Source organism: Panicum virgatum, chromosome 5K (genome assembly GCF_016808335.1).
Source record: "Panicum virgatum strain AP13 chromosome 5K, P.virgatum_v5, whole genome shotgun sequence".
Classification (NCBI taxonomy): Eukaryota; Viridiplantae; Streptophyta; class Magnoliopsida; order Poales; family Poaceae; genus Panicum; species Panicum virgatum.
The window spans coordinates 9,203,126-9,229,404 of record NC_053140.1 but is presented as its reverse complement, the minus strand read 5'-3'; the positions used below and the strand labels follow the sequence as shown (position 1 = coordinate 9,229,404).

The 26,279-nt window shown below is 50.1% G+C and overlaps 1 protein-coding gene and 1 long non-coding RNA gene across 2 annotated transcripts; one reads left to right on the top strand and one right to left on the bottom strand.

Moving 5' to 3' along the window:
* Positions 1-1,381: 1,381 nt before the first annotated feature.
* On the bottom strand, positions 1,382-2,570 carry LOC120710488. Its single transcript, XR_005689907.1, has 2 exons — positions 1,956-2,570; positions 1,382-1,852 (listed from the first exon to the last, which is right to left on the bottom strand). It is a non-coding gene; the product is annotated as an uncharacterized LOC120710488 (long non-coding RNA).
* A 9,733-nt stretch (positions 2,571-12,303) lies between these two features.
* On the top strand, positions 12,304-14,266 carry LOC120706147 (E3 ubiquitin-protein ligase SINA-like 5). Its single transcript, XM_039990720.1, has 2 exons — positions 12,304-12,735; positions 12,895-14,266. The coding sequence occupies exons 1-2, from the start codon at positions 12,463-12,465 to the stop codon at positions 13,612-13,614; spliced, it is 993 nt and encodes a 330-aa protein (XP_039846654.1). The 5' UTR covers positions 12,304-12,462; the 3' UTR covers positions 13,615-14,266.
* The last annotated feature ends 12,013 nt before the right edge of the window (positions 14,267-26,279 follow it).

The window sequence follows — 26,279 nt, the reverse complement described above, 5'->3', positions numbered from 1 at the left end:
CTTTTTTCTTGACCTGTCATTAAAATGGCAGAAATCCTCTATGTGTGGAATGCCAAAGAAATCGCTCTCATGTTACTATTTTTTTTTGGCATACCACATATGGCAATCCTAAGAAAGTGAAGCACCAAGAAATACTACTTAGCATGATGTAGCATGCCACTGAAGGCTGAAGTTGTCAACTTTTGAGAAAGGCCGAGCAGCTTAGCTCGAATGGATGTATCCATTATGCTTGTATTATCTCCCTATCTAATTTGGCGGCTCCCTGTAGTATGTGTGTGATTAACAAAAAGTTTGCTCAGGTGAGTATAATAGAAAGTTTCTTTTATGCAGGTTCACCTACAGCAGAGCTCTCGAGAAGATGAAGTTTAATACTACATTTGCTTGAATTGCAGTATCCGCAGACCTCAGGAGGACCTTGTGAGGAAAAAAAACAAGATAATAGACATAAGATATAGCTTTTGCGCTATGAACTACGTGCAATCTGCCTTAAGTATATCGATTAGGAAATTATGAGGGAGCAATGCAACCACAGATCTATCCTTCACCAGTGCAGTAACTTAGTACTATGCAAATGAGTAGTGTATTATGATGTTCTCTAACTTAATCAAACCTTCAAAAATCATGTAATTCACGTACTGGCAGATAGTTACAGACATATACTTATGTGCTAGCTAGATCTACGTAGAGTACATCAGACATCAGTCTCGTTTTCAATAACAGTTACTACATAAGGCATGTTATGCAAATACAGGTTACAGTCTCATATCCTATTGTGCATTATGTAGTTGGGATAATAATGATATGAGTATACTCATTTTCAATGACAGTCATGTCATGCATGTAAAGGGTCTAGTTTTAGAATCTACTGTAGCCTATGTAATTCAGATAATAATCATAGGAGCATATTCATTTTCAATGATAGACATGACATGTAAGTAAAAAAGCTTCAAAACCAGATCATTACAATCCCTGCATTACACATTTCTTTTATGTCTTTGACAGTACAATAAAATGTTTTAATAACATGTTTACTTGCTCTGTGCAATTTCTACAGTTGACAGACATTTGACTTGTGTGAGTAAAGCTAAAAAGACTTAGATGAAAAAGAAAACTACTTGTGATAAATGTGTACCTGTTGAGTATTTTAGGAGAGGCACCCATGCTTTTGTAGTGCAGAGGCATCTGAGTAGGCATGTCTCCTTGAGGCAAGTCCCCATGGAAACCAAACTCAAGGCAATTTTGTTTTAAAAGCTCTGAGAAACATTTAGTCAAAAATATTGTATGTGTGCAAGTCCTCTCATAGTCTACAATTCCTTGAGAAACTTTTATTATTGATGGTAATGTATATACTGCAAAAGAATAGTTCTTTGTCAATGTCTAATAATAGTACTACTCCAAAACTCATTTTTTTGCTCAACAACAAGCAAAGTAGTTGAAACTGAAATAGGGATTGGTGAAAACAAAATTGATAGCAAATCAATGACCTCTCAGCAGCGGGATAACCATGACAATTGGCCAATACCAAACACAGAATACGACTTTTGATAGCAAAGCAAAGGGTAGGAAAGAGGGTTGATTGGATCCTAGTAGCCATGTTCCCGGAACCGGAATGTTCCCGGAACGAGGAACAACGGTTATGAAGGATTTTTACACTAAATTGTTCACGGAACGTTCCCGTTCCCGTTCCCGTTCCAGAACGAGGAACATGAAACGAGGAACGTGGCCACGTTCCCGGCTTCTATGGATTGGATTTCGGCATTGAGAGACTCCTGATTGCCATGAGCACGGCGATAGAATTGTTGAACCTGCAATACAGTCATGCCACCACTATCTCATCATGGTGCAGACATAGCTGACAAATAAACATAAATCAGAGCTGATTTAATCTGTGTGGATAGAGGGGGTGATGCAATGCATAATGCTAGCGTGGTTGGATGGAAAGGCGAGAGGCGCACCTATGCCGTCGTCTCCGTCGACAGAGGCGGCGGCCATGTTGGATGTCCATGCTAGTATTACGTCAAACACGTTGCAGGCATTAATATGCAGCTCTCCAGGTTGCTCCTTCCCGTCGCCTTCCTCTCTACAGGAGCCATGGCGGCGGCAGAGCGGGAACCGGATGTCGAGGCAGCCGTGGTGCTACTCATCTCTCCCGCCGTCCTCCTGTGCAGCATCGGATTCATCACGGCGTCTGCACCGCCCATCACTTGAGGATTAGGCGGCACCGCCTGGGCGTGGGCTCGGACGAGGCTGAGGCTGAGGCCGAGGCAGCACCGGCAGAGGAGTCGTCGAGGGAGGACGGAGGAGGAGATGGAGGAGGCGGCGGCGGCGGCCGCATCGCCTGGCTTGGGCCTGCCCTACGCAGCTACGCTGGTTCGCGTGCACCGCCGTGCTGTCGCTAGCCTCGACCTGGCCTCGCGCGGGCCTGGGGCCATTGCGGGAAGGGAGTCACCGCCCAGGAAGGCGACATTGGTGGGTTGCTTGGCAGGGAGGACAACAGCGCGGGTGCTGGAAGCGGAGGGTGGCGCAGGGGACACGATTGGCGAAGGGCGGCGGGGCAGGCGGAGAGGCAAGAGGCGGCGGCTGAGCGGGTTCGCGACGATTCGCGAGCGCCGCGGATCCGTGGCTTAACGGGCGTGAGGCCCGCGCCCACCTAGATCAAACGGTCGATATCACGATTTCACGAGATCTAACGGCTAATGGGTTAGCAGATGATGTGGCATGATGGATTTGTCCGATTTGGTGCAGGAATCGTATTTAGAGATATGCTATGTATTTCAAAATAATAATAATAATAATAATAATAGTCAAAATAATGTCTGAGAGACCATGTGATTATTTGAAAGAAGGTATATATACCTACCATATATACAACCATTTTAACTAATCGTGGGATCAAGCCAGGGGTGGCGGCGTCGCTGGCATGCATGCGAACGGCGACGCGGCGGCGGGGGCGCCGCGCTTCCCGTGCACGCTCTGGGCGTAGGACGCACGCGGCGGCGGGAACATGACATGTGTCACGTTCGTGGTGCCGAGCAGCTACCTATCCCGTGGGTTCGTTGCCGTGGAGCAGGGCATGTTTGCTGGCCGTGTAGCCGGAGCGCCGGACCTCATGGTCCGCGTCGACAAGGCTGCGTTCGCCGCTGCGATCCCTGCCGCTCCCACCAGCTAGGTGCCCGACATTTGAGCAGTCTCAGATCACATCTGGAAGATCATCCCAAGTTCGGAACCAAGGATGATTTTGCATTGTGCACTCCCTAACGGAGAGTTTTGATTAAATGATGTTAGTACAATGCTGCCGCCAGTTTGCTTTAAGCTCTGTTTTCCTCGCAACGCGCCGTTCAAGATTCGTGAAGCGCCCATGTGTTGGCGAGGAACTCCTTGCCGTCGTGCACTGCCGTGATCCGCAGGTGGGGCAGAGCGCAATCCACTGCATCGGGTTGGATCTTGGAGGCGCCATTGGAGCAGAGCAGGAACCCACGCGGAGCGGGAGGGAAGAAGGGTATGAATGTTATTTTTCACAAGCCTTTTCCTCTCAACTAGATTGGAAATGAGTTTTTCAATGGGATCAATGTGCCCCATACAAACACTGATTTGATAGTGTGTGAGAGACAAATTCAACTTTGAAAGTGTGCAAAAGCAAAATCACCCTTTTACGGCGTGCTACAGACTAAAAAAAATCCAAAGAAAAAGAAGCTACGCCGTCTGCGCATTGTCACGCTTCCCTGTAGCCTAGCGGCCTATGCACAGCTATGCAGAGCTAGTGCTCAAAAAAAAAAAAGCTATGCAGAGCTATGCACCGTGCCGGGCGGGGATGATTGTAAATTCTTTCCTTGACTAATAAAGTCTCTCTTTTCCATGGCAAAAAAACGTAATAAAGTCTCTCTTTTTCACGGAAAAAAACGTATCATATGTAAATCAATCTTTTTGTACAAACTTCAATATGGATCAACGAATCAACATCCAAGAAATACGAGGGATTGTATAATTTTATAATTAATCGCCCGCTCTTGGATTGGGTAACTTGTAAATCTCCCTCTCACTTCCCTGCGCTGTTAATTCGGTGGTTCAAATTGAAGTTTGCACGATTTTATGGAAATGTTGATTTGCAGTGACAAAGAGGAGGATAAGTTTGTGTGAAAAAAATCGTTGAAAAAATATCAGTTGGGCATATGTATTGTACGGATTGGAAGTTGGGCCCGAGCCGCAGATGCCGGAGAGTTTGGGTTGTCCCCACCTGCGTGGCTTTGGCGGCTCCGGTGGAGCCAGATTGGGTGCCTTTACTCAGCAACGTTACGTTGTCACTTTCGTGCGATCTCCACCCTCCAACCACCATCTGATGGCTACAGTAACTTTCCCCAAACTAGTACTCACTTTCCAACCCACCCCAGTGCTAATAGATTGGATTTCAGGAGCAGAGACGCGGGAACGGCGCCACAACTCCCGCCCACGCGCTCCGCGCCGCCCGCGCTTCCTCTTCCATCGCGACGAATCCACGCTGCCGCGCCGCACCGCTTCCTTGCTGTTGCCATGCTGCTGCGCCGTCTTTCTTGTTGCTTCCTCGAGTGCTTGACTGCGCTGCCCTTCGTCCAGTGCCCGGCCGCGTCACCCTTCATCCGGTGCCCGGCCGCGCCACCCTCCGCGCCTCCCAGGGGAGGTGGAGGCAGCGCCGGCCGGGAGAACAGGCGGCCTACCCCGATCGTGGAAGAGCTCTCCTGCGTCTCGCCATATCCAAGTACGAGCTTCACAGCCCCTGTAATGCAGATCGCCGCAAAAATTTTCTTTTGTTTTAGTGCCCAGCGTGCATGGATGCTTATTAATCCACCTCAATTATCTAGCAAAATGCAAAATATAATGCAGCCACATGTTTAAATGTCATCCGATTTGAGAACCCATGAGCAACAAATGATTATTTTGCTGAATTTCATGCCAGGACTATTAGCTATTGTAGCTTGTTTCATATGTTCTGCTGTTAAATTTAACAAGAGGAAGCGCAAGCCAACAAAAAAAGGAGCAAAGGTATGTTTATAGTGTGCAACCCATATATGCTACTCTAATTCATTCCTAAACTAATTAACTAAATTTTCATTGCCAGAAACAAAAAGGAAGTGATAGAGTACAACCCCAAGTAGAAGTAGAGAATGGTTGCAGCAAAGGAACAAGTGTGGAGCCTCAAGAATGCAATTTTATTGACAGTTTCGGAAGTTTTACCCAGCTGCTAACATCCCCAACTTATGATGATGATATTCTTGAAGATCATGATCTGTTCTAGCGTGAACAAGATGGTTATATAGTCTTTTGCATATGGCTAACTATAGCCTTTTGTGACCCAAATATAGTCTTTTGTGGCCTAATTGTATAAGTGAAATGGCCCAACTATATTCTCTTGTGGTCTAGCTGTGGTCTTTTGCTGTATGTATTTATGTTTTGAACCTGAAACTCTCAAACCAGGAAATGCCTACTGATAATTATAATATAGATGGTCCCTTGTATTTATTTATTTTGCAGTCTTGAGAGTACCTGCTGGCTGCTGCTGTGTATTTTTATTTTTATTTCTAAAGTGTTGGTAGCTGTGACTTGCAGGATTGGTTCTAAAAAAGAGAGGCCGGCTGCTGGCCTGGCTGCCTGCCTGCAATTTTGGCGGGTAAAGGAGGTGAGCTGCAGCGTCTGTGCTTCTGGATTGGGCTGAAAAGTAAAGTCCAGGGAGTAGTCATTGGATGCTATCTGGACGATTGAGATTGAGCCAAAGTGACAACGTAACTTTACTCTGTAAAGGCACCCAATCTGGCTCCGGCTCCGGCTCCGGCACCCTCTGATTAAAAATACTGTAGCAGTACTGTTTATTCTCAATTCAAGCCTGGTTTGGTTGAGGCAACGAAATTTTTTTCAAAAAAAGACGAATGTATGCATGGAGTTCTAAATGAAGTTTATTTGCAAAATTTTTTCATAGATGTGTGTAACTTTTCGAGACGAATCTAATGACGGTAATTAATCTATAATTTGCTACAGTGATGCTACAGTACCATCCTCTAATCGTGTGGTTAAATGACTTATTATATTGGTCTCGCGAATTTACCAGAAATTCTGCAGGTAATTTTATAATTAGACTTTATTTAATACTCTAAATTAGTGGTCAAAAATGCTGAAAAAAATTTGCGAAATTTTTTTCAGCCTAAACCAAACACGACCGGACCCAGTTGCTGTAGCTCCGGCTCCGGGCTATATGGGCAACCGGAGCCGGCGGGAGCCCGCCAAAGAGACCCTTCGTGCTGCTCTGTCTCTGTCACATCTCAGAGATCTCCACATCTCACTTCGTGCCACGTCGTTTGCCAAAGCATCAACAGTAGTAGCCCGGATTGTCTCCCCCATCTTGCAAAAGCAGGAAAGCAAGAGTTCGAGCCTCTCTCACCCCAACATTACTGTCGACACCGATCTGATTGAACTGATACAAATGTGGCACTGTTTGTGGTGCGCAGTTCCCACTGGCCGTGAGCGGCCACAGTTGAGGGGGTGATGCTGCGATGGCTTTGTAACTAGGGCAGCAAGAGATGCAAAAGTGAGTGAACCAATGCCACTGCTAACACTGCTAAAAGCTACTCCCCGTCCCTAAATATCAATAGTTTTCATTTTGTGAGAAACAACATTAACTAAATATATATTAAAAAAAGTAATATATAATTAGCATCATTAGAAGGATCTTTGAATCTAGCTTTTTAATAAATTTATTTACAGATATAAATGTTACACGTATTTTCTACAAATCAAATCAAACTTGTGCCACATACATCAATGTTGGTACGAAGAGAACCAAATCAACAAAACTTTTGCAAAATGCATGCGCATGCTACTGTTACTTTTTTTCCTCAGGGTTGTACTTGCATAGTCTAGGGCCAAACTTTTTCCTTTATTTTTCTTTCGAGAACAGTTTTGAGAACAGTTTTAGGATTTCCTGTTTTGAACAACAATGCTCTTGGCATGCAGCAGCTCCCCCACGGCGGCGGGCATCCTCCCTCTCCTTCCTCGCCGGCCTCCCCATCCCACCCTCCCCGGCGCGCGAAGCTTGGCCGCTGCGGCCGGTGCTCCTCCATCCCCTCCCACGCCGGTGCTCCTCCACCCCTCCCACCGTCGGCGCCCCTTCTCCCCCTCCATCGCCGGGCCCTCCGCCCCTCCACTCTCCTCCCCTGCCCCGCATCCTCTCCGCTCGCCGCTCCCTCCGCTCGCCGCTCCCTCCGCTCGGGCGAGATCCAGCCCAAGCCGGCGGGAGCCGTGCCGGCGTGTGGCGGGCGGGCTGGGGCTGTGCCGATGTGAGGTGGCCATGGCAGGGCGGCAGCGGCCCGCGCGCAGTGGCGGCGCGGGCGCCTCCCTCCCCTTCACCCCAGATCCCGACGTGCGGCGGCGGTGGTTGGGATGGCGCGCACCTACGCTGGCCCCACGCCCGTCAGCCGATACCGTCGTCCCGCACGCACACTGGGAGTACCGTGCGGAGGATGAAATTGAATCTTACTGCGCCGGATAGAGACCCCGCTGCAGCAAAAAAAACTGTAAACATGAGCGGTATGTTGTTTACCGTGCCTTTTAGAGGCACCGCTGCGGACAGCCTAAGGCTCGGCCACTGACCAGTCATGTGTAGTCCTAGAGCGGGCTAGATTTTAGCACTATACTCCTACGCGTGTGTGTGGACTCGGGAATTCACTTCTTGTCGACTTCCGGCTTTGCCTGGGTCCCCATTCGATCCTGACCTCAGCATCAATTGATTTGTAGGGTAGGAAAATGAAAGGTAGCTTGTTGATTTGTTGGGTACGAAATGATCAAAGTTCGGATTAAAAAAAGTCATGTGAGGAACAAAGTCTCAAGAAAACCAAAACGCTTCTAGAGCACGAGAGAAAATACAATTAGATTTAAAATTTTGAATTTAAGTTTTCAGATAATTTTGTTAACCACTTAGAAAAGGAAATGTCAATTTTATCGACTAAAAACTTTTTTTATTTAGAACATTTTGAATTTAAGCTTTTGTTGAATTCAAAAATTGGCATTTGGATAAATATATTACTAAAATACATGTATGCTACCTGATTTTTTTTATTATGGCCCACATGTATCTAAGCCCATGAAGATCCGAAATGGTTGCCTAAGTTGAGGGAGGGAGGTTAAGGTAGGGGAGGTACAAGGTGAAGAAGTAAAGATGATAATCAAGGTGGAAGAGGTGGCAATAAAGTGGGTTCAAATGCTAATTATGCTACAATAGTAGATGTAAGAGTTGTGATTCATTATTCATTTTGGAAAAGGGAACCCCTAAGTCTTAATATTGTTGCATTGTGTGTTAATTCATGGCCAGTTACAATCATCACAATTACCGATTGTATCCAACGATTAAGTCGAGACTCATGGCATGTGAAATTATTCCCTTTAATCACAAATAATTGATGTCCTTAGGTTGTCTTATGTTAATCATTTGAAATTTTGATTACAATACTTGTCATATATTGAGTTCTGATACGAATAGTTTTGTGTGAAAAAAGTAGTTTCTGATCATAACCATATAAATTTGCTATGTATTCTAAATTTTTATAGTATAAAAAATGGTTGTCAAAGTTATGTTTGAGAGATCATATAAATGTTCAAAAACTTCAACCAAACAGAGTACATATACTATACACATACATATATTTGAGCGTTTTAACTAATCATGGGATCCATGCCCTTTTTGAACTTTTTTTATGACACGGGAGGGCATTCCCCCTTCTGATTTTATATTAAAGAAACCAAGATAAAGGAAGAAAAACATGTTCAAAGCGGTTTAAGAAACAAAGAAAAATTGGGGAAAAATTAGAAAAAAAAATATACAAGAGTTTCTTCTTATTTTTGAAACGAATCAGCAGGAGATCTGCACATTATATTAAAAAGCCGGAGGAGCCCGACAGGCCAAAGTACAGAAGTGGGAAAAGTCCCCAAAAAAAATTAAACACTGCTAATTAGAAGGTCTAAGTATTTTGCATCAACCAAGCTCAAGATCAATGCTCCATCCTTGATCTTGCTGATGATTACTGTGCTACGTCTCTCGTCGGTAAAAAAAAATTGTGTGTTGCGCTCTTTCCAAATATTTCAAGTGGTTAGGATGATCAGTGATCGCACTCCACGCTGTACACAAGAGCTTCTAGCCATTGAGATATTGGTGGTTTGAGTCTAGCTTTTGCTCTTTAGGATAACTAAGGCAAATTCCAATTTGAAGCCACGAAAGAAATTTTCCTGATGTGGCTGCACACCCTTAAAAATGAAGTCATTTCGTTGCATTCAAATACACCAACTCATAATGATATGACCTCCATGAAGAAAGGAACCCCAACTGGTATTTTCTCGACCGAAGGCAAAGGCGCCCAACTTTATATTGAAAGTGTATCGCGTCTTTACAATGGACGACACATACCAGGGAGACCGATTTTACATGGAAAGCGGGAGAGCACAGCACGCCCCCCTGGCACGGGCACAGTCAAGCAACATTTGCAACCATAGCAACTCTACCAAGACATCTCTACACAAAGTAACACGATGAACTAGAAAAAGCTGACAGCAAACAAAAGGCTAACACGGTGGATCACACCAACAACACAGTCGGGACTAAACTGACAACACACTCGCCGACATCTCCCCGATCATCAGCTCCATCTTAGCTTGCTCTTTCTTCTTCAGAAGAATCTTCCATTGTGAGAGCAGAGCGATGGTCTTGTGAATCACCACCACCGGTGTTGGCACGAGCTTGGCGTTGAAGACGAGATCATTTCGAGTTTTCCAGAGCGTCCAAAGAGCACCTGCACACATAAAAAGAAAAAGTTGTCTAACTTTGCCTTTTCTATTTACAAGGACATTTTCCAGCAGCTCTCCAAAGGTTTTTGGGATTTCAGCCCAACCAAATGTTTGTTTTAAAAACACCCATAGGAACAACGCCATTGGGCATTGGAAGAGGATGTGATCAACCGTTTCTAGCTCTCCACACAGTTTACATTCCTCAGGTCCAGCCCAGTTTCTCTTTTTCAGCTGTACCGCAGCTTGGATTCTATCGTGGTACGCCATCCACAAGAAAATTTGAATCTTTTGTGGAATCATTGCTTTCCAAATGTCCTTGAGAAAACCAATCTCTACGCCCCCCAAAAGTTAGAGCTTTATATAGAGATCTTGTAGAGTAAATACTAGATTTTTCAAAGGCCCAGCACATCTCATCTCTACCGTCATAGAGAGATACAAGGGACAGCCTCTCTACCATCCGCACCCATTCACTGAATTCCTGTTGGTTTAGTGATCTACGGAACTCCACGTGTACATGACCATCACCCAAAACCTGCTCCACTGTGACTCGAGTGTCTCGACAAAAATTGTACAGTTGATCAAATTCGATCTTCAGTGGACAATTACCTATCCAAATGTCATGCCAAAATCTTGTTTGATCCCCACTTCTGACCCTAACTATCCTGCCCCACTGAAACCAGTGTCTAATCGACAATAAACCTCTCCAGAATTGTGACCCCCCGACATTCTATTGATTTGGAAGATGCTTCTGTTCCCCAGATATTTTTTCCTCAATATCCCGACACATAAGCTGTCCTCCTCTGTCTCTAGTCTCTTCAGCCATTTAGCTAACAGGCAGATGTTCATTACTCTCACATCTAGAAAGCCCAGACCCCCCCCCCCAATCTTTTGGTATGGCCAAAGCCTCCCATTTAACTATATGGTATTTCCTCTTTTTGTTTGACCCCTGCCAAAAGAACCTCGATCTGATATTGTCCAGGTCCTGATAGTTGCCTTCATATAGTTGGTAGACCCCCATTGTGTACATTGGTAGGCTGGACAAACATGAGTTAATGAGCATTGCTTTGCCCCCTGATGACAGTGAGTCACATTTCCAAGTTGCCAGCCTCCGGCTAGCTTTGTCTGCCACATAGCTGAGTTGTGCCTTGGAGATTTTAATGTCACTTACCGGCAGACCTAGGTAGATTATTGGCAGCAGGCCCACTCTACAGCCAAAGATTTTAGCCACCTCTTCTTGCAACTCAGGATCTATGCCAAAACCAAAAACCTCGCTCTTGTTATAATTTACTTTCATGCCTGACATCGCCTCAAAGAAAAAGAGGATAAATTTCATGTTAGAGATGGTTTCTGTGTCGTAGTTCAGAAAGATCACGGTTTCGTCTGCATATTGCAGGTGAGTTAGGCCACCTTCAATTAACTGCGGAACTAATCCTCTGATCTCCCCCCTCGTACTGGCCAAGTGTAGCATGGCTGACAGGGCATCCCCCACCGAGTTGAACAGAAGAGGGGATAGTGGACCGCCCTGCCGCAAGCCTCTGTAGCTACTGAAAAACTCTCCTCTTTCCCCATTAATGTCAATTGCCACCTTGCCCCCTTGTACCATTTTCATTACCCAACCAATCCAAGTGGTAGAGAAACCCTTTCTTAACAAAACCTCTTCAAGAAAAGACCAATCCACCCTGTCGTACGCTTTTTCGAAATCCAACTTGAGAACAATGCCTTGCTGGTTCTTCACTCTCAACTCATGCAAAACTTCCTGCAGAATGACCACCCCATCTAAAATATTTCTCCCCGGGATGAAAGCCGTCTGATTTTTGCTGATGATTCTCTCGGCAATCTTGGACAATCTTATAGTCAGGACTTTGGTGATGATTTTGTCGATAACATTTAGCAGGCATATCGGTCTGAATTGCTTAATGTTGTTGGGTAATTTCAGTTTTGGCAACAGAATGATTACTCCATAATTTAATCTTCTCAGATCAAACGACCCCAACTGGTATCAAACAGCTGAATGATCCATTTGCAACTTCTTTCCTGTTTAGTTCTCAAAAAGTTTCCTATAATATCTGTCACATCGAATCTTTGTATAATGCATGGAGTATTAAATACAGTTGAAAAAATAATTAATTACACAGTATAACTGTTTGATACGAGATGAATCTTTTAAACCTAATTAGTCTATGATTGGACATTAATTGTCAAATAACAACGAAATGTGCTACAGTACCAAAACCCAAACGTTTTCGCGAACTAAACACAGCAATGTTCGTTGCAACCAGCCAACAGTGTCTTTCTCTTACATCAAACTAGCACCAGCCACTAACCACCAGCCAGCCAGCAATATTTTTTTTTTCATAATAAATTAGCACCAGCCAAGAAGAACGAGGAGGACAACACATTGAATGAGTCCTATTGAAGCCCAGCCATCTTGTGCAAAAGGGCAATGAATAAAAAGATGCGCCAATATTTCCTCCCCCGCAAGAGGACAACACACTGAACTCGGTTTGCTCATCAGCTTCGTTTCTCATTCACACCACACGGCCCGGTTGGGCCCACAACGAGCTTCATTCGTGTGGGAATGTGGTTACTGCCGAGCTCACCTTTCACTTGTTCTCCAAATCAAAAGTTGATTCGGTAGGAGCACTTGACTCCTTGAGTGAGAGGATGGGTGAACAGGGCAAGAGAGGCGGAAAGAAGGCGAGGGCGCAGGCCATGCCCGACGGCGTGATCAAGCAAGAGCAGCAAGAGGTCGGAGAAGTACAGGAGGAGGATGAACAAGAAGAGCAAGTGGAAGGAGAAGTTAGCAAAGGCAGCTGCTCGGGAACCATGGTGGGTGTTGAAGCCATGGAGACCGAGCCGCAGATCAATTTGAGGTTTGGGCTGACTCTGTTCCAGTGTCGAGCTTGCCTCCTTCCCCTCAAACCTCCTACGTTCAAGGTAAGGTTGCTTGTCAGCTTGTGCTGATTTCATATCAGTTTCGTCGAGTCGAGATCGTTTCCAAGTTCTGTTTGCAAGAAAATTTTGGATTTTTCTTATTTAGACAAACATTTGAGAGAGAAATCCTGCCTGTCCATGTGGTCGTGTTTCTGATCGCAGTGCGAGGCCGGGCACGTGGTATGCGCCGCCTGCTGCCGCAGCCACGGGCAAGCGTGCGGCGGCGCCGCCACCTACTCCCCCTGCGTCGAGGTGGACGCCTTCGTGCGCGACGCCAAGCAGCCGTGCGCCCACGAGGAGTTCGGGTGCGAGAGCTCCGTGGCCTACTTCGAGGCGGCGGATCACCGCCGCGCGTGCCCGGACCCCGGCTGCGGTTTCATCAGCTCGCCGGCGAGGCTGGCCGACCACTTCGCCGCCGCCCACTCCTGGCCCGTCACCGAGGTGAGCTACGAGAAGCCGCACAGGCTCCCCGTGCCGCCGCCGCAGGGCTGGCACGTCCTCATGGGCCAGGGCGACCGGTGTGTGTTCCTGCTGTCCGCGTGCGCGCTCGGCGAAGCCGCCGCCGTGGCGCTGGTGTGCGTGAGGGCGAACGGCGCCGCGGCGGATGGGGCGCCCCAGTTCAGGTGCAAGCTCTGGGCGGAGGCCGCGAGCAGGACGGAGAGCATGACGATGATGACGTCCGCGGTGAGGAGCAGCAGCCTGGCCGGCGGGTTCTCGGCGGCCGACCAGGAAATGTTCCTGGTGGTGCCGCCGGAGATCCTGCACGACGTGTCCGGCGAGGCGCCCTTCGTCATGGTTCGCATAGATAGAACCGGCGCCGCTGGTGCCGCCGCCAGGTCCACGACTCCACCGGTGAGGAGGAGCTCAAGGAGAACGCAGTGATGGCTTTCTGATTGCCGGCGTGTTCTTGGTGCCAGCGGAGTCCCTGGTTGTGAATTGACCTCGTGCGGTGCCGGCGAGCTATCCACTCTGCATTGCTTTCTGGTTGCCGGCATACTGGCAACCATATAGCCATTGCAGGCGTGCTGCTGCTTGCAGCTAGGATTCAAACTTGGGAAGGAGAACTTTTCACAAAAAAAGAAAAAAAAAACTGGGAAGGAGCTACTAGTTCTTTGTGTGCGTGCCCCGCTTGTGTGCTTCTCCTCTCCTCTCATATCATCTGACTTTGTAGATTTGAGCTTCAGTTTTTTTTTATTTCTTGTGTGTTGTTCCTCTTATTCTGCTGGTAATACAGGTTATGCATGTGCTTGTAAATCTTTTGTAGTCCTTGTTTGCCTATCCTACTGTAACACCTTGCCTCGTGGACAGTCCGTTTGGGGGGCGGCGGACGGTCCGCGACGGCTCTGTTTCACTTGTTTTGTGACCGAGGATCGTCGGTCGCCGCCACATGCCGACCATCGATCTCTTCCCCGGCCACCCCGTACGCCGCATTGAAGGCGAGCCCAACCTCCTCCACCCACCCCGCGCCCACTCGCTCTCTCTCTCTCAGTTCACTCTCCCTCTCCCTCCCGACGTCTAGTTAGGGGACTTCTCGTTGTACACTTGTGGCAGATGTAGGCCTTTTACATCTGTTCGAACTCTAAATTCGGTGATGTAAAGTTTGTAGATTATACAAGTATTTAAACTTGGTTTGAAAAACTTATGGCAGACTTTCGTGTATATTGTTGTATTTTCAAATATGTGTCGTGCTTGTACCATCTGCACTCACCTTCGCGTGAGACTATCGGCGATGTTTCGATCGGGACGTGGACTGAGAAAGGACTGTCAAATAAACCATTAAGCTAATGCGCCCGATGTATTCAAATGACGGCCATTACGCTTAATTGAGAGTTTTAATTTGGCGGTTCCGTCACAGCTGGTATCGGAGCCGAAACGCACCGAGGGTGGTACGGGCATGACTAATTTTAAGATTTTCCAAAAATATAAAATTTTTATTGGAAAAGACGTAGGGCGGACATGCATCTCATTTTTGTAGTGCTTTTGGGATTTTTTCCCCTAGGATTTGATAGAGGTGTGAGTTTAAGGCCATAAGGACCTTTGTAGAGGAAGTTCGGGTCGTAAGATTTTATAGGCGTGGCGGAAATGCATTGTGAAAGTGTTGTCGGTCGAACCGGAGACACCGTCTGGCAGTTCAAATGTGTTTGCGCGGACAATCCGGTCATGACACGCGGACGGTCCGCCGGCCGTTGAGGAAAACCACACAGAACCATCTGAAACTGAGTTGGGTTGACATTTTGTAAAGCGGACTGTCTGCAGAAGCTCAGCGGACGGTCCGCCCTGGTACACCGGACAGTCCGTAATACATTTTTCGGTTGGACTAGGGCAGATCGGTCAGACCGACTGGTTGAGCCGATCGAACCGCCTGGCCCTGCCTGCAAGCATTACACTGAATTGTTTTTAAAACTATGCATTCCGCAATGTATCATGTATAGAAAGATTAGTTACTATCGGGATTGTTTTAATTAACCTGGATGATGGAACTAATCTTGTCATGGTTAAATGCAGAATGACAGCACCCCCGAACCCTCCTGATTTGGCCCAGGCCATTGCGGCCATGCTCACCGGACGCGACGAGCAGACGGCTTTCCTCCGGGAGATTGTTGAGCAAGGCAGAGCGCAGCGGCATGAGCATCACCACCAGCCAGCTGTCCCTGGATATGAGCAGTTTTTGAGCACCCAGCCACCGCTGTTCCATAAGGCGGATGAGCCACTGGAAGCAGATAGCTGGCTCCGGACCATCGAGTCAAAGTTCACCCTGCACCCGTACAATGATGGGGACAAGACAGGATTTGCAGCCCAGCAGCTCAGGGGTCCCGCACGCACTTGGCGGGACAATCACGTGGCCATGTTCCCCGAGGGCACTCGGTTCACCTGGGCCCAGTTTAAAGAAGCCTTCAGGGCGCATCACGTTCCAGCGGGAGTGATCAGGAGGAAGCTCACGGAGTTCTTGGCCCTAAAGCAGGGCAACAACAGTGTGATGCAATATGCCCAGAATTTCAACACACTATCACAGTACGCTGGGTACCACGTGGACACGGATGAGAAGAAGCATGCTTGCTTCAGGCAGGGGCTTAGCAGCAAGCACCAGGACCGCCTGGCAATGTTCAAATTCGACACTTTCAGTGAGCTAGTCAATGGGGCTATTGTGTAGGAGGATGCCCACCTAGCTCATAAGGCAGAAAAAAAGAAAGGTACCGGCAGCGGGGTCTTCTAGCAGCAACCCACAGAGGTTTCGTATAGTGCAGTCTGGGCCACAGCGAGCCCCCTTCCAGCACCAGTCGGTGTACAGGCCACCACAGCAGCAGTGGGGGTATCGGCCACCCCAGTACACACAGCCTCAGGGGACGGTCAGACCTCCTGATCCTCATCAGAGCGAGCAGAAGGTCTGGGTGCAGCAGCCGGGGGTACGCCCCAATTTGTTTCCGTGTTACAACTATGGGCAGCCGGGGCACTTTGCTCGAAACTGCCCGATGCCACCAAAACAGGGCCAGCAGTCCGGTCAACAGAGCCAGAAGCAGAACGTGGCTCATTTCAAGCCGGGGCAAGTGCACTACACCACCCTCGAGGGTATTTCTGAGGGAGCTCCAGTTATGGCGAATACATTTTCAGTTAATAATCATCCCGTTGTAGTACTATTTGATTCTGTTTCATCCCATACATTTATTAGCAAGGAATGTGCAAGTAGACTTGGGTTGGAAGTAGAAAGTATGTCAAGGTCGTGCCATATTAATTCACCAGGGGGATAATTAATTACAAATCAGATTGTTAGGCGAGTTCCTCTAAAGTTGCAAGGGAAGATTTTCCACACGTTCCTTATAATTCTTCCAACTCAAAAGGTGGATATTATTTTGGGCATGAATTGGATGGAAGATCCGGGAGTTCTTTTGGACACTGTCGCGGGATTTCTAGGGTACCCACAGCCGGGTGGCGGAACGCACCCGCCTATTCCCAGAGAGGGAGTGCTCGGGAAGGTACTAGGCGATTGGGCTGATCTAGCTCTGAGATAAGCACACAAGAACACGCGATCTAGAGTGGTTCGGGCCGTCGGAGCGTAATACCCTACATCCACTGAGAGAAGTTTTGATCTCTGTTGTGTATGAATCTATCCTCTGCCGGGCCTTGGCTCTCTCCCAGCCTGAGTTTTCCTTCTAGCGGGCGCCCCCTTTTATAGACCAAGGGGGCGGATACATAGGACGTTGGGGCCCCGACAAGTGGGCCCAACGTGACTGCGCAGCATACTGCGTAGAGTATTTAAATGGCTACAGTGGTTACGAATCTTTCCTCCGATACGCTCCCACGCCCTGCTAGCGCTATGATGAAAGGTGGTCTTCTCTTGTCCCGTCAGCAAGGTGTCCGTTGGGGGAGCGTAGCTTGCGGCGTGGCCTGTGGAGGCTATTATGTAGGTGTCATAATGGGTGAAGCCGAGCCGTCGTATCCATCTGTTATGGCAGACTGGCAGGCGCGGCGTGGGCGGCGCCAGCAGCTCCACTATCTTGGTAATACATGATCAATAGTGTCCCCTGGTCAAAGTATCACCTCGGCTTCTGCTACATCAATGCGGACGTCCTCCTGTCGTAATGAATGCAGCGGTAGGTGAGCCTTAATAAGGAGACCAAGCGGCCTTATATACGTGTCTGGGCCAGTTGACACGTGGTGGCCCCGGACCACCCCGAGGCGGGGTGACGATTCCTTTCCTTGGAGAGGGGTCCGGTTACTATACAGGGGGTCCCGGACCCCATGGGGGTCCCGGATTCCCTAGGGATCCGGTCCTCTTCGGGAGGTCCGGAGCTTCCGGCCGTTCGGGCTGACCGCCAGCTTTTCCCGGGACACGTGGTGCTCCCGGACATTTCCCAACCAGGGGACGGGTCCGGGACCGCTGTTGGGTGAGCAGGGCTCCGGACCGCAGGGGTCCGGCTGCTGGACGTAGTTAAGGATAACTACAAGGCTCTTGCCTAGACGCAGCAAGAGGGGGTACCCCAGTCCTGGGGTACCGACAGTGGTCCCCGGGCCCACCTCGGGAGAGGCACGAACCCGCGGGTGGGGCCACTAACGAGATGTGTTTCCACGCAAACTTGATTGCGTCGGTGTGCTCATACAAAGAGCGGGTGCTCCGGACCCCTGAGGCCGGTACACCGGTTGCCAGGTTCAGGCTCTAGAGTGCTCTCCACAGGGCGACGAAGGTGTAGGCTTAGGGTGCGGAACCAAGCTAAGCGGCTACACAGACCTCGGATCGCTCAGGGAACAAGCACCACTTCTCGGACCTAACTCTAGGCGACCGTGGCGAGCGGTCTCCGCCGGAGCAGGCCACCGGAGTGGACTTGAGTCGACCGTGGCGAGCGGTCTCCGCCGGAGCGGGCCACCGGAGTGGACTTGAGTCGACCGTGGCGAGCGGTCTCCGCCGGAGCGGGCCACCGGGGTGGTCTTGAGGCGACCGTGGCGAGCGGTCTCCGCCGGAGCGGGCCACCGCGGTGGACTTGAGGCGACCGTGGCGAGCGGTCTCCGCCGGAGCGGGCCACCGGGGTGGACTTGAGGCGACCCTGGCGAGCGGTCTCCGCCGGAGCGGGCCACCGGGGTGGACTTGAGGCGACCGTGGCGAGCGGTCTCCGCCGGAGCGGGCCACCGGGGTGGACTTGAGGCGACCGTGGCGAGCGGTCTCCGCCGGAGCGGGCCACCGGAGTGGACTTCAGTCGTTGCTGATGATCCGATGAAATATATCACCGGATCTGAGAGTAAGGTGCGAGAAACCAAGCCTTATACTAGAAGGGAGCTCGGGACCTCTAAAGACAGCAGTTCTCGGATACTAGAGTACTTATAACAGGGTAGTGAAGTACGTAAACTTTGGGTACATTACCAGGCTAAGCCACGCGGAGCTTCTCTACCCCAGGATATGAGTACTATTTCTCCGGACCAGGTCCTTAGGGGTCCGAACTGCCTTCCAGCTTGAAGGGGTGTCCCCACCTGGCCACAAGCCAGCAACTTATCTTGGATTGTTAGCAATAATAGGAAGATTCCGTTTTAGAGGAAAGAATAGCTAAACCAAGGCGAACAAATGTAAGCAAGATGGAGCCTAGATAAAACTGAGAAAGTTCTCCTTTATTATTGTGGTTGTCACGGTATACATCAGAGGTCGGGATTACGAGGTCGGACCTCTACCACTCCGGACCGTAGCTTGCCTGTTTGTGCGATAGGGCCAGAGGTCGGGTTTACAAGGTCGGACCTTGACCGCTCTGGACTCACAAGTAGGCGCCACGTTATTACAAAGGAGGAATTTTCCCAGCCCTAATTTAGGAGTAACCTTCGGCTGCATTCTATACAGCATGTTCTTCTTTTGATTGGGAGTGGTATCACTACTTCGGGGTTCTTCATGGTCGTCGGAGGTGAAGGCGCCCTGGATATGCCTGAACTGCATCATCCAGCATCACCTCGGGAGCTCGGGGGGCCACTCCTTGCCTAAGAGCTGTCATATGCTTAGGTAGCATGAGACAAATTCTTTGGCTTTGAATGGGAGAGGCCCCCTGCCGCCGCCGTCGTCTGTCGATGGAAGCCTGACGCCCTTGCGCAGCAGAAGGACCGGTGCGAAGCGCGGAGAGGTGCGGTCGTTCGCCGGCTTGTCCTTGGTGCTAGCGCCAGGGGCCCCCACGCCTGGCGGCGGGGCCCTGTCTGCAGCAGCACCAAGCTCCTCGGGCGGTGCTGGCGACGGCAGGACGACACGGCCAACTTCCTCCGGGATGGCCGTCGGCTCCAGGCTCCATGTTGAGAGAAAGCCTTGAACCGACGTCATGCCGCCGGAGAGGAAGCATGGCCGTTGCTTGAGAGAAAACCTTGAGCCGACGCAGGGGCGGCAGCGCCCAGCAACGCCTCCGCTGTGCGTTGCCTCGCCGGCTCTGAGGTGTCGCAGTGGCGACGCACAACAAACGCCGCTGCCGCGCGCCGCCGCATCGTGGGCGTTGTCGCCCCAGTGCCACAGCATGCGGCGTGGGTGACGCCCTGCCTTCCTTCATCTTCTCGCTCGTCGTTGCAGAGGATGAACACGGCCCCAGAAGCCTGAAGATCCAGCCAGCGCCTGATCCTCCCCACGGACGGCGCCAAATGTCGCGGGATTTCTAGGGTACCCACAGCCGGGTGGCGGAACGCACCCGCCTATTCCCAGAGAGGGAGTGCTCGGGAAGGTACTAGGCGATTGGGCTGATCTAGCTCTGAGATTAGCACACAAGAACACGCGATCTAGAGTGGTTCGGGCCGCCGGAGCGTAATACCCTACATCCACTGGGAGAAGTTTTGATCTCTGTTGTGTATGAATCTATCCTCTGCCGGGCCTTGGCTCTCTCCCAGCCTGAGTTTTCCTTCTAGCGGGCGCCCCCTTTTATAGACCAAGGGGGGGGATACATAGGACGTTGGGGCCCCGACAAGTGGGCCCAACGTGATTGCGCAGCATACTGCACAGAGTATTTAAATGGCTACAGTGGTTACGAATCTTTCCTCCGATACGCTCCCACGCCCTGCTAGCGCTATGACGAAAGGTGGTCTTCTCTTGTCCCGTCAGCAAGGTGTCCGTTGGGGGAGCGTAGCTTGCGCCGTGGCCTGTGGAGGCTATTATGTAGGCGTCATAATGGGTGAAGCCGAGCCGTCGTATCCATCTGTTATGGCAGACTGGCAGGCGCGGCGTGGGCGGCGCCAGCAGCTCCACTATCTTGGTAATACGCGATCAATAGTGTCCCCTGGTCAAAGTATCACCTCGGCTTCTGCTACATCAATGCGGACGTCCTCCTGTCGTAATGAATGCAGCGGTAGGTGAGCCTTAATAAGGAGACCAAGTGGCCTTATATACGTGTCTGGGCCTGTTGACACGTGGTGGCCCCGGACCACCCCGAGGCGGGGTGACGATTCCTTTCCTTGGAGAGGGGTCCGGTTACTATACAGGGGGTCCCGGACCCCATGGGGGGTCCCGGATTCCCTGGGGATCCGGTCCTCTTCGGGAGGTCCGGAGCTTCCGGCCGTTCGGGCTGACCGCCAGCTTTTCCCGGGACACGTGGTGCTCCCGGACCTTTCCCAACCAGGGGACGGGTCCGGGACCGCTGTTGGGTGAGCAGGGCTCCGGACCGCAGGGGTCCGGCTGCTGGACGTAGTTAAGGATAACTACAAGGCTCTTTCCTAGACGCAGCAAGAGGGGGTACCCCAGTCCTGGGGTACCGACAGACACTCTTTCACAATCTGTGCACATCAAATTTTCTCCTCATGGTTCTATGACTCTGCATCTTATGGACCATGGATCATTGACCCATACGGTGAATCAGGTTGAGAGCAAAAGTTTGGCAGAAATTCCAGTGGTATATGACTACCCGGATGTATTTCCAGATGATTTACCCGGTATGCCACTGGATCGTAACGTGGAGTTTGCCATTGAATTGCAACCGGGAACGGCTCCGATCTCCAGAAGACCTTATCGGATGCCACCAAATGAACTAGCGGAGTTAAAGAAGCAGCTGCAGGAATTACTTGATAAGGGGTATATCCGTCCTAGCACTTCACCTTGGGGCTGTCCAGCACTCTTTGTAAAAAAGAAGGATCAAAGCCTCAGGTTGTGTGTGGACTATAGACTTCTGAATTCTGTCACAATCAAGAATAAATATCCACTTCCCCGGATTGATATTTTGTTTGATCAGCTATTCGGGGCCAAAGTATTTTACAAGATTGATCTCCGCTCGGGTTATCATCAGATCAAAATCCGAGCCGAAGATATTCCTAAGACGGCTTTCTCTACCAAATATAGACTTTATGAATATCTGGTGATGTCCTTCGGGTTAACAAACGCTCTGGCACATTTCATGTATCTCATGAACTCAGTATTTATGCCCGAGCTGGATAAGTTTGTCGTGGTTTTCATTGACGACATTCTTATATTTTCCAAGAATGAAGAAGAGCATGCAGAGCATCTTCGCATTGTCCTTTAGCGCGTCAGGGAGCACAAGTTATACGCCAAATTCAGCAAGTGTGAATTTTGGCTCAAAAAGGTGCAATTTCTAGGCCATGTCATCTCGGAGGATGGTATTTCTATCGACCCCAGCAAAATCCAAGATGTGCTAGATTGGAAGACCCCTGAGACAGTTCTGGAAATTCGAAGTTTTCTTGGGCTAGTAGGATATTATCGCCGGTTTGTACCGGACTTCTCCAAAATGGCTAGGCCCATGACAGAATTGTTTAAGAAAGGGGTGAAATTTGTTTGGGGCGACAAATGTGATCAGGCTTTCCAGACTTTGAGAAAGCTTTTAACGTCGGCCCCTGTTATGGCTCAGCCAGATATCACTCGACCCTTCGATGTTTATTGTGATGCATCAGGTACGAGTCTTGGACGCATTCTCGTTACTGCCTTTGGCTTAGCCAGGTATTACTTTGACCTTGACGTTTGTGTGTAATGCATCAGGTACGGGCCTCGGTTGTGTACTCATGCAAGACCAGAGGGTAATTGCTTATGCTTCCAGAGCCCTCAGGCGGCATGAGTGTAAGCATCTAGGCCCTCTAAGTATGTTTCGGTGATTAATGACAACCATTATTGTGACTAATGAGTTTGTGCAGCTTAATAAATTATTATCGCTCATTGGATCATGTGTTAAAGATGCCCCTAAATTTCATTATTCAAAAAGGCGATCTCTGTATTCAACTCAAGTATATAACAAGACTAAGGATCTTTCTAGTCCTAAGTGTCGCAAGGTTGAGAAGTACACTTAGGTTAGTATAGGTTTTATAGTTTTGTAGAGGTCGCACTATTAAGAGGGGTTAAGGCCAAGTAACTTGAGCATGGACATGGTCAATCAAAAATGGATGCACACTATGATCACTCAGGTTCTTAGAAGTTCAAAAAAGTCATTTTCAACTTATATCTCAAGAATATTTGGATTTCATTCAAGACTCAAATCAGAAATGGCAAAATCAGAAAAAGTCTATACACCGGATTAACCGACGACTCCAATTTTCTATACGTCGGTTAAACGCAGTTATCAGAGTCTGGACAAGTACATACACCGGTTAAACCGACGATATTTGAAATTAACGTCTGTGCAGTTGACCAGAACGTTGGTTTTTCCAGGGATTTCTAGTTATACTCACCGGTTAAACCGACGATATTTGAAATTGAACATCGGTGCAGTTGTCCAGAACGTTGGTTTTTCCAGGGATTTCTAAAGGTTATATTCACCGGTTAAACCGACGATGGATTTGAGTTAGCGTCGGTGCAGTTGTCCAGAGAGTTGGTTTTTCAGTTGATCAGTGGACAACTACACTCACCGGTTAAATCGATGCTACGTCGGTTAATTTGCCCGAGTTTTAACGGCTAGTTTTCCAAGTGGGCAGTTTACATTCATCGGTTAAACCGACGATGACTTTTGGAGGACCGTCAGATTAACCGTCGTTGCGTACTTTTCTGGCAGCTTTTCTCCAACGGCTCTATCCGCTTGAGCTGCCTATATATACCACTCCAATGGGTCATTTTGAAGTCTCTTGACACCAGGCAACATTCATACACTCATACTATTATTGAGAGCGACCTTGAGCTTCATATTCCACACATTTGATCATTCAATCATTCAAGAAGCAAGACTAAGGACTTGAGTAGAGAGAAGCTTGTGTGCATCCGTTCTTGGTGATCGGTTCTTGCTCAAGTGAAGGCCCTAGCTTGTTACTCTAGGTGATTGGCAGCACCTAGGTGATCTTGGTGATTGAGGTGTTTCTTCCGGAGCTTGCCAAGGATTGTGGGAGCCCGAAGAAGGTTGTACGTGGCTTGAGCTCCACCACGCCGGGATGGTGAACGGAGACTCTTAGTGAGCACCCTTGTCTCAGTGACTTGGGAGGTGACAAGACTCTTAGTGAGTGTCACAACATGGATTAGGGTTGTATGTGCCAACACATCGACACCACGGGAAAAAAATCCGGTCGTCTCTTGCCCACTCTTTACTTTTAAGCACTTACTTTCATGCAATTATTCATGTGCTTGACCTTAGAGATCATAACTTAGCTCTACCTTGCTTAGTTTCATATCTTGTTGTATCCTTTATAGCTTGTGTAGTTTGCTTAGTTTGCTGTCGGTGTCCCGACCCGGGGGCCTGGATCCCAACTAGTTAACGCTGCGTGTTTCCTCGTCCCAGATGATGATGCAAGAGGCAATCACAGTAACGCACGGTTTTATCCTGGTTCCGGCCGCGGGGCCGTACGTCCAGCAAAGGGGGTGTGCGAGGGCACTGTATTATCTTGCACTCGGAGTGCTTGTCGTAGGGGGTACAAGCGAGGCGAGAAAGGGAGGGGAGCTCCCAAGTCTCTGCTAGGAGTGGAGTCGGTTGAGATGAGTGCTTAGTAGTGCTGAGAGTTCTCTTGGGAGATAGAAACCAGAGAGACCCACCAGACTAGAGTTCAGTTAGAGCCTAGCCCCGCTTAAAGGGAGTCCGCCTCCTCCTTTTATAGTCACAAGGAGGGGGCGGCGTACACGAGTGTAGGGCGCGGAAGTCATCGTTTTCCCCCGAATCGCGGGTACAGTGGTCGAACACTGTAGGAAGTACACTGTGGGAAGGCGGCGCGCGTCGCTGTCGTCCTGGATTTCGTCCTTGGTTCTGCGAAGATGGCGCCGGTCGTTCTGCAGTGCCCCGGCGGTAGTAATGGCGCGAGTCGGCCCCGGACCCCCTGGTCGGAGTGCGGGTGTGCACACTAGAAGGTCCGGGGGACACGTGACGTCGCCAGACCCCTCCCTCAGTGGGGGGGGGGGGGGGGCGGGTCCGGAAGGTCGGCGTCGGCAGAACAGTAACGGGAGCAGTGCCGAGCCTGTCCTGTCCTGTGTCGCAGGTCCCAAGGCGCTGCTACAGTGTCCGGGATGGCGGAGTGATGACCAGAGTCAGCGGATGGGACCCCGGTCACATCTACTGTGGGAGTGGCGGCCTGACGCCGCCCGTCCTTTGAGCCGTGGTGGAGCGGCTGGCTTCTAATGCCTTCGTACGGCGAGCGGTTGGGCGGCGGGGCCGTTTGTCCCCTGTGCCGAGAGACGGCCTCGAGCGAGGCGGAGATGAGTCACCCGCTCGAGGGTAGATCCGCTACCCTCGAGCGAGGCGGAAGTGTGTTGCGCGGTCGAGGGTCCCGTGGGGGGCCCTCGAGCGGGGCGGAAAATGTGTCACCCGCTCGAGGGTAGATTCGCTACCCTCGAGCGAGGCGGAGATGGTCCGGCGGGTTCAAGGGGGATGCAAATGGGCCACGTGCTGGGCTCCTTTTGAGTCCTTTCCTTTCTTCCGGATGGGAAGCAGGCCGTGGGCCTTCGTGGGCCTAGTTGCCTTAACATGTGTTTTTGTGTTTTACAGCGATCTTATCACCCCAATTAGGGTGTCCCTAATTGTGGCACCCGACAGTAGCCCCCGAGGCTTTGGTCGAGTCAATGGATTCAGCCAAAGGGTGATTCGGTGATTTCCCTTTTGACGTGATCAGTCATTGTCGCGCACCCGCCAGACGCGCCAAAGCGCCAGCCCAGCAGATGTGACAACACGCCGGTCGGGGTAGTATGCCCGAGGGGGGAGTACTTCGAGGCGCGCGCCTCTTTGTTTGTTTGTTTGTTTGAAGGACAAGATGTGTCCGCGCGCTGAGGGGGGCCAGGGCGATGGTAGCGCCCGCTGCTTGGCAGCTGGTGCTCCCATCGCGCTGTCCCGTACGTAGGGCCTTGGCCCCGGCGTTCCTGGTTGCTTTACGGCGCGCTGTTCGAGGGCATCCGGCCAGAGATGATGCTGCACCGCTTAGCGTCCAGGGGATCAGCTCCGCTTTATTTTGCTTGGTCATGTCTCGGCGCGGGGACCGAGGACATCCTTTGCTCGTGGAGCGCCGCTTCGTCACGGGCGATACAAGCCTCCGCTCTTTGACAAGCTTGAAGCTTTGTGCCCGGCGCAGCTATAAATAGGGGTCGTGGGGTTTCCCTTCTTCTCCAGCCTCCCGACTCTTTCTTCCAGCATTGCCTAAATCTTGTAATGTTTCCTTTGCCTTTTTGTGACCGGCCCCCAGATGGGGTGGCCTGGCTTTTTTAGGCTTTTGGCGCTAGAAGAATGCTTGCGAGCGGCAGGGGAAGACCGGAGTGGGCGTGCGCTCCATCCCCCAGGCTTAGTGGGATCAGCAGAAGAGCATTGGGCCTATGGGGTCATGCTTCTGCGATGTCCCCTAGCCTGAAGGAGGATGGAGGCGCCTGACCATGGCGTTAGCGCCAGGTCCGGCGGCTGTTTTTCGCATCGTCCCCCCCGGCGACAAGGTTGCTCTCGGGGAGACGGTGCGGAGGGCGCCGTCCGCCAGCTCGACCCCCCGCGTGGTCTTCGGTGGAGGAGACGCTAGAAGAAGGCTTGCGAGGAGAGCGTCCCGCTGGACCTGTGAGGTCTGGGGGCAACGTGTTTGTATCTTTTGATGGCTTCGCGCCGGTGATCCTTTGTAATCTTTACTTGTATTTGAGCAATAAAGTCCCCTTTCTCCTCTACGGGGAGGATTACCGAGGGTATAGGGGTGTACATAGAGTTACGACCCTTGAATGTGTGTGAAGTTAC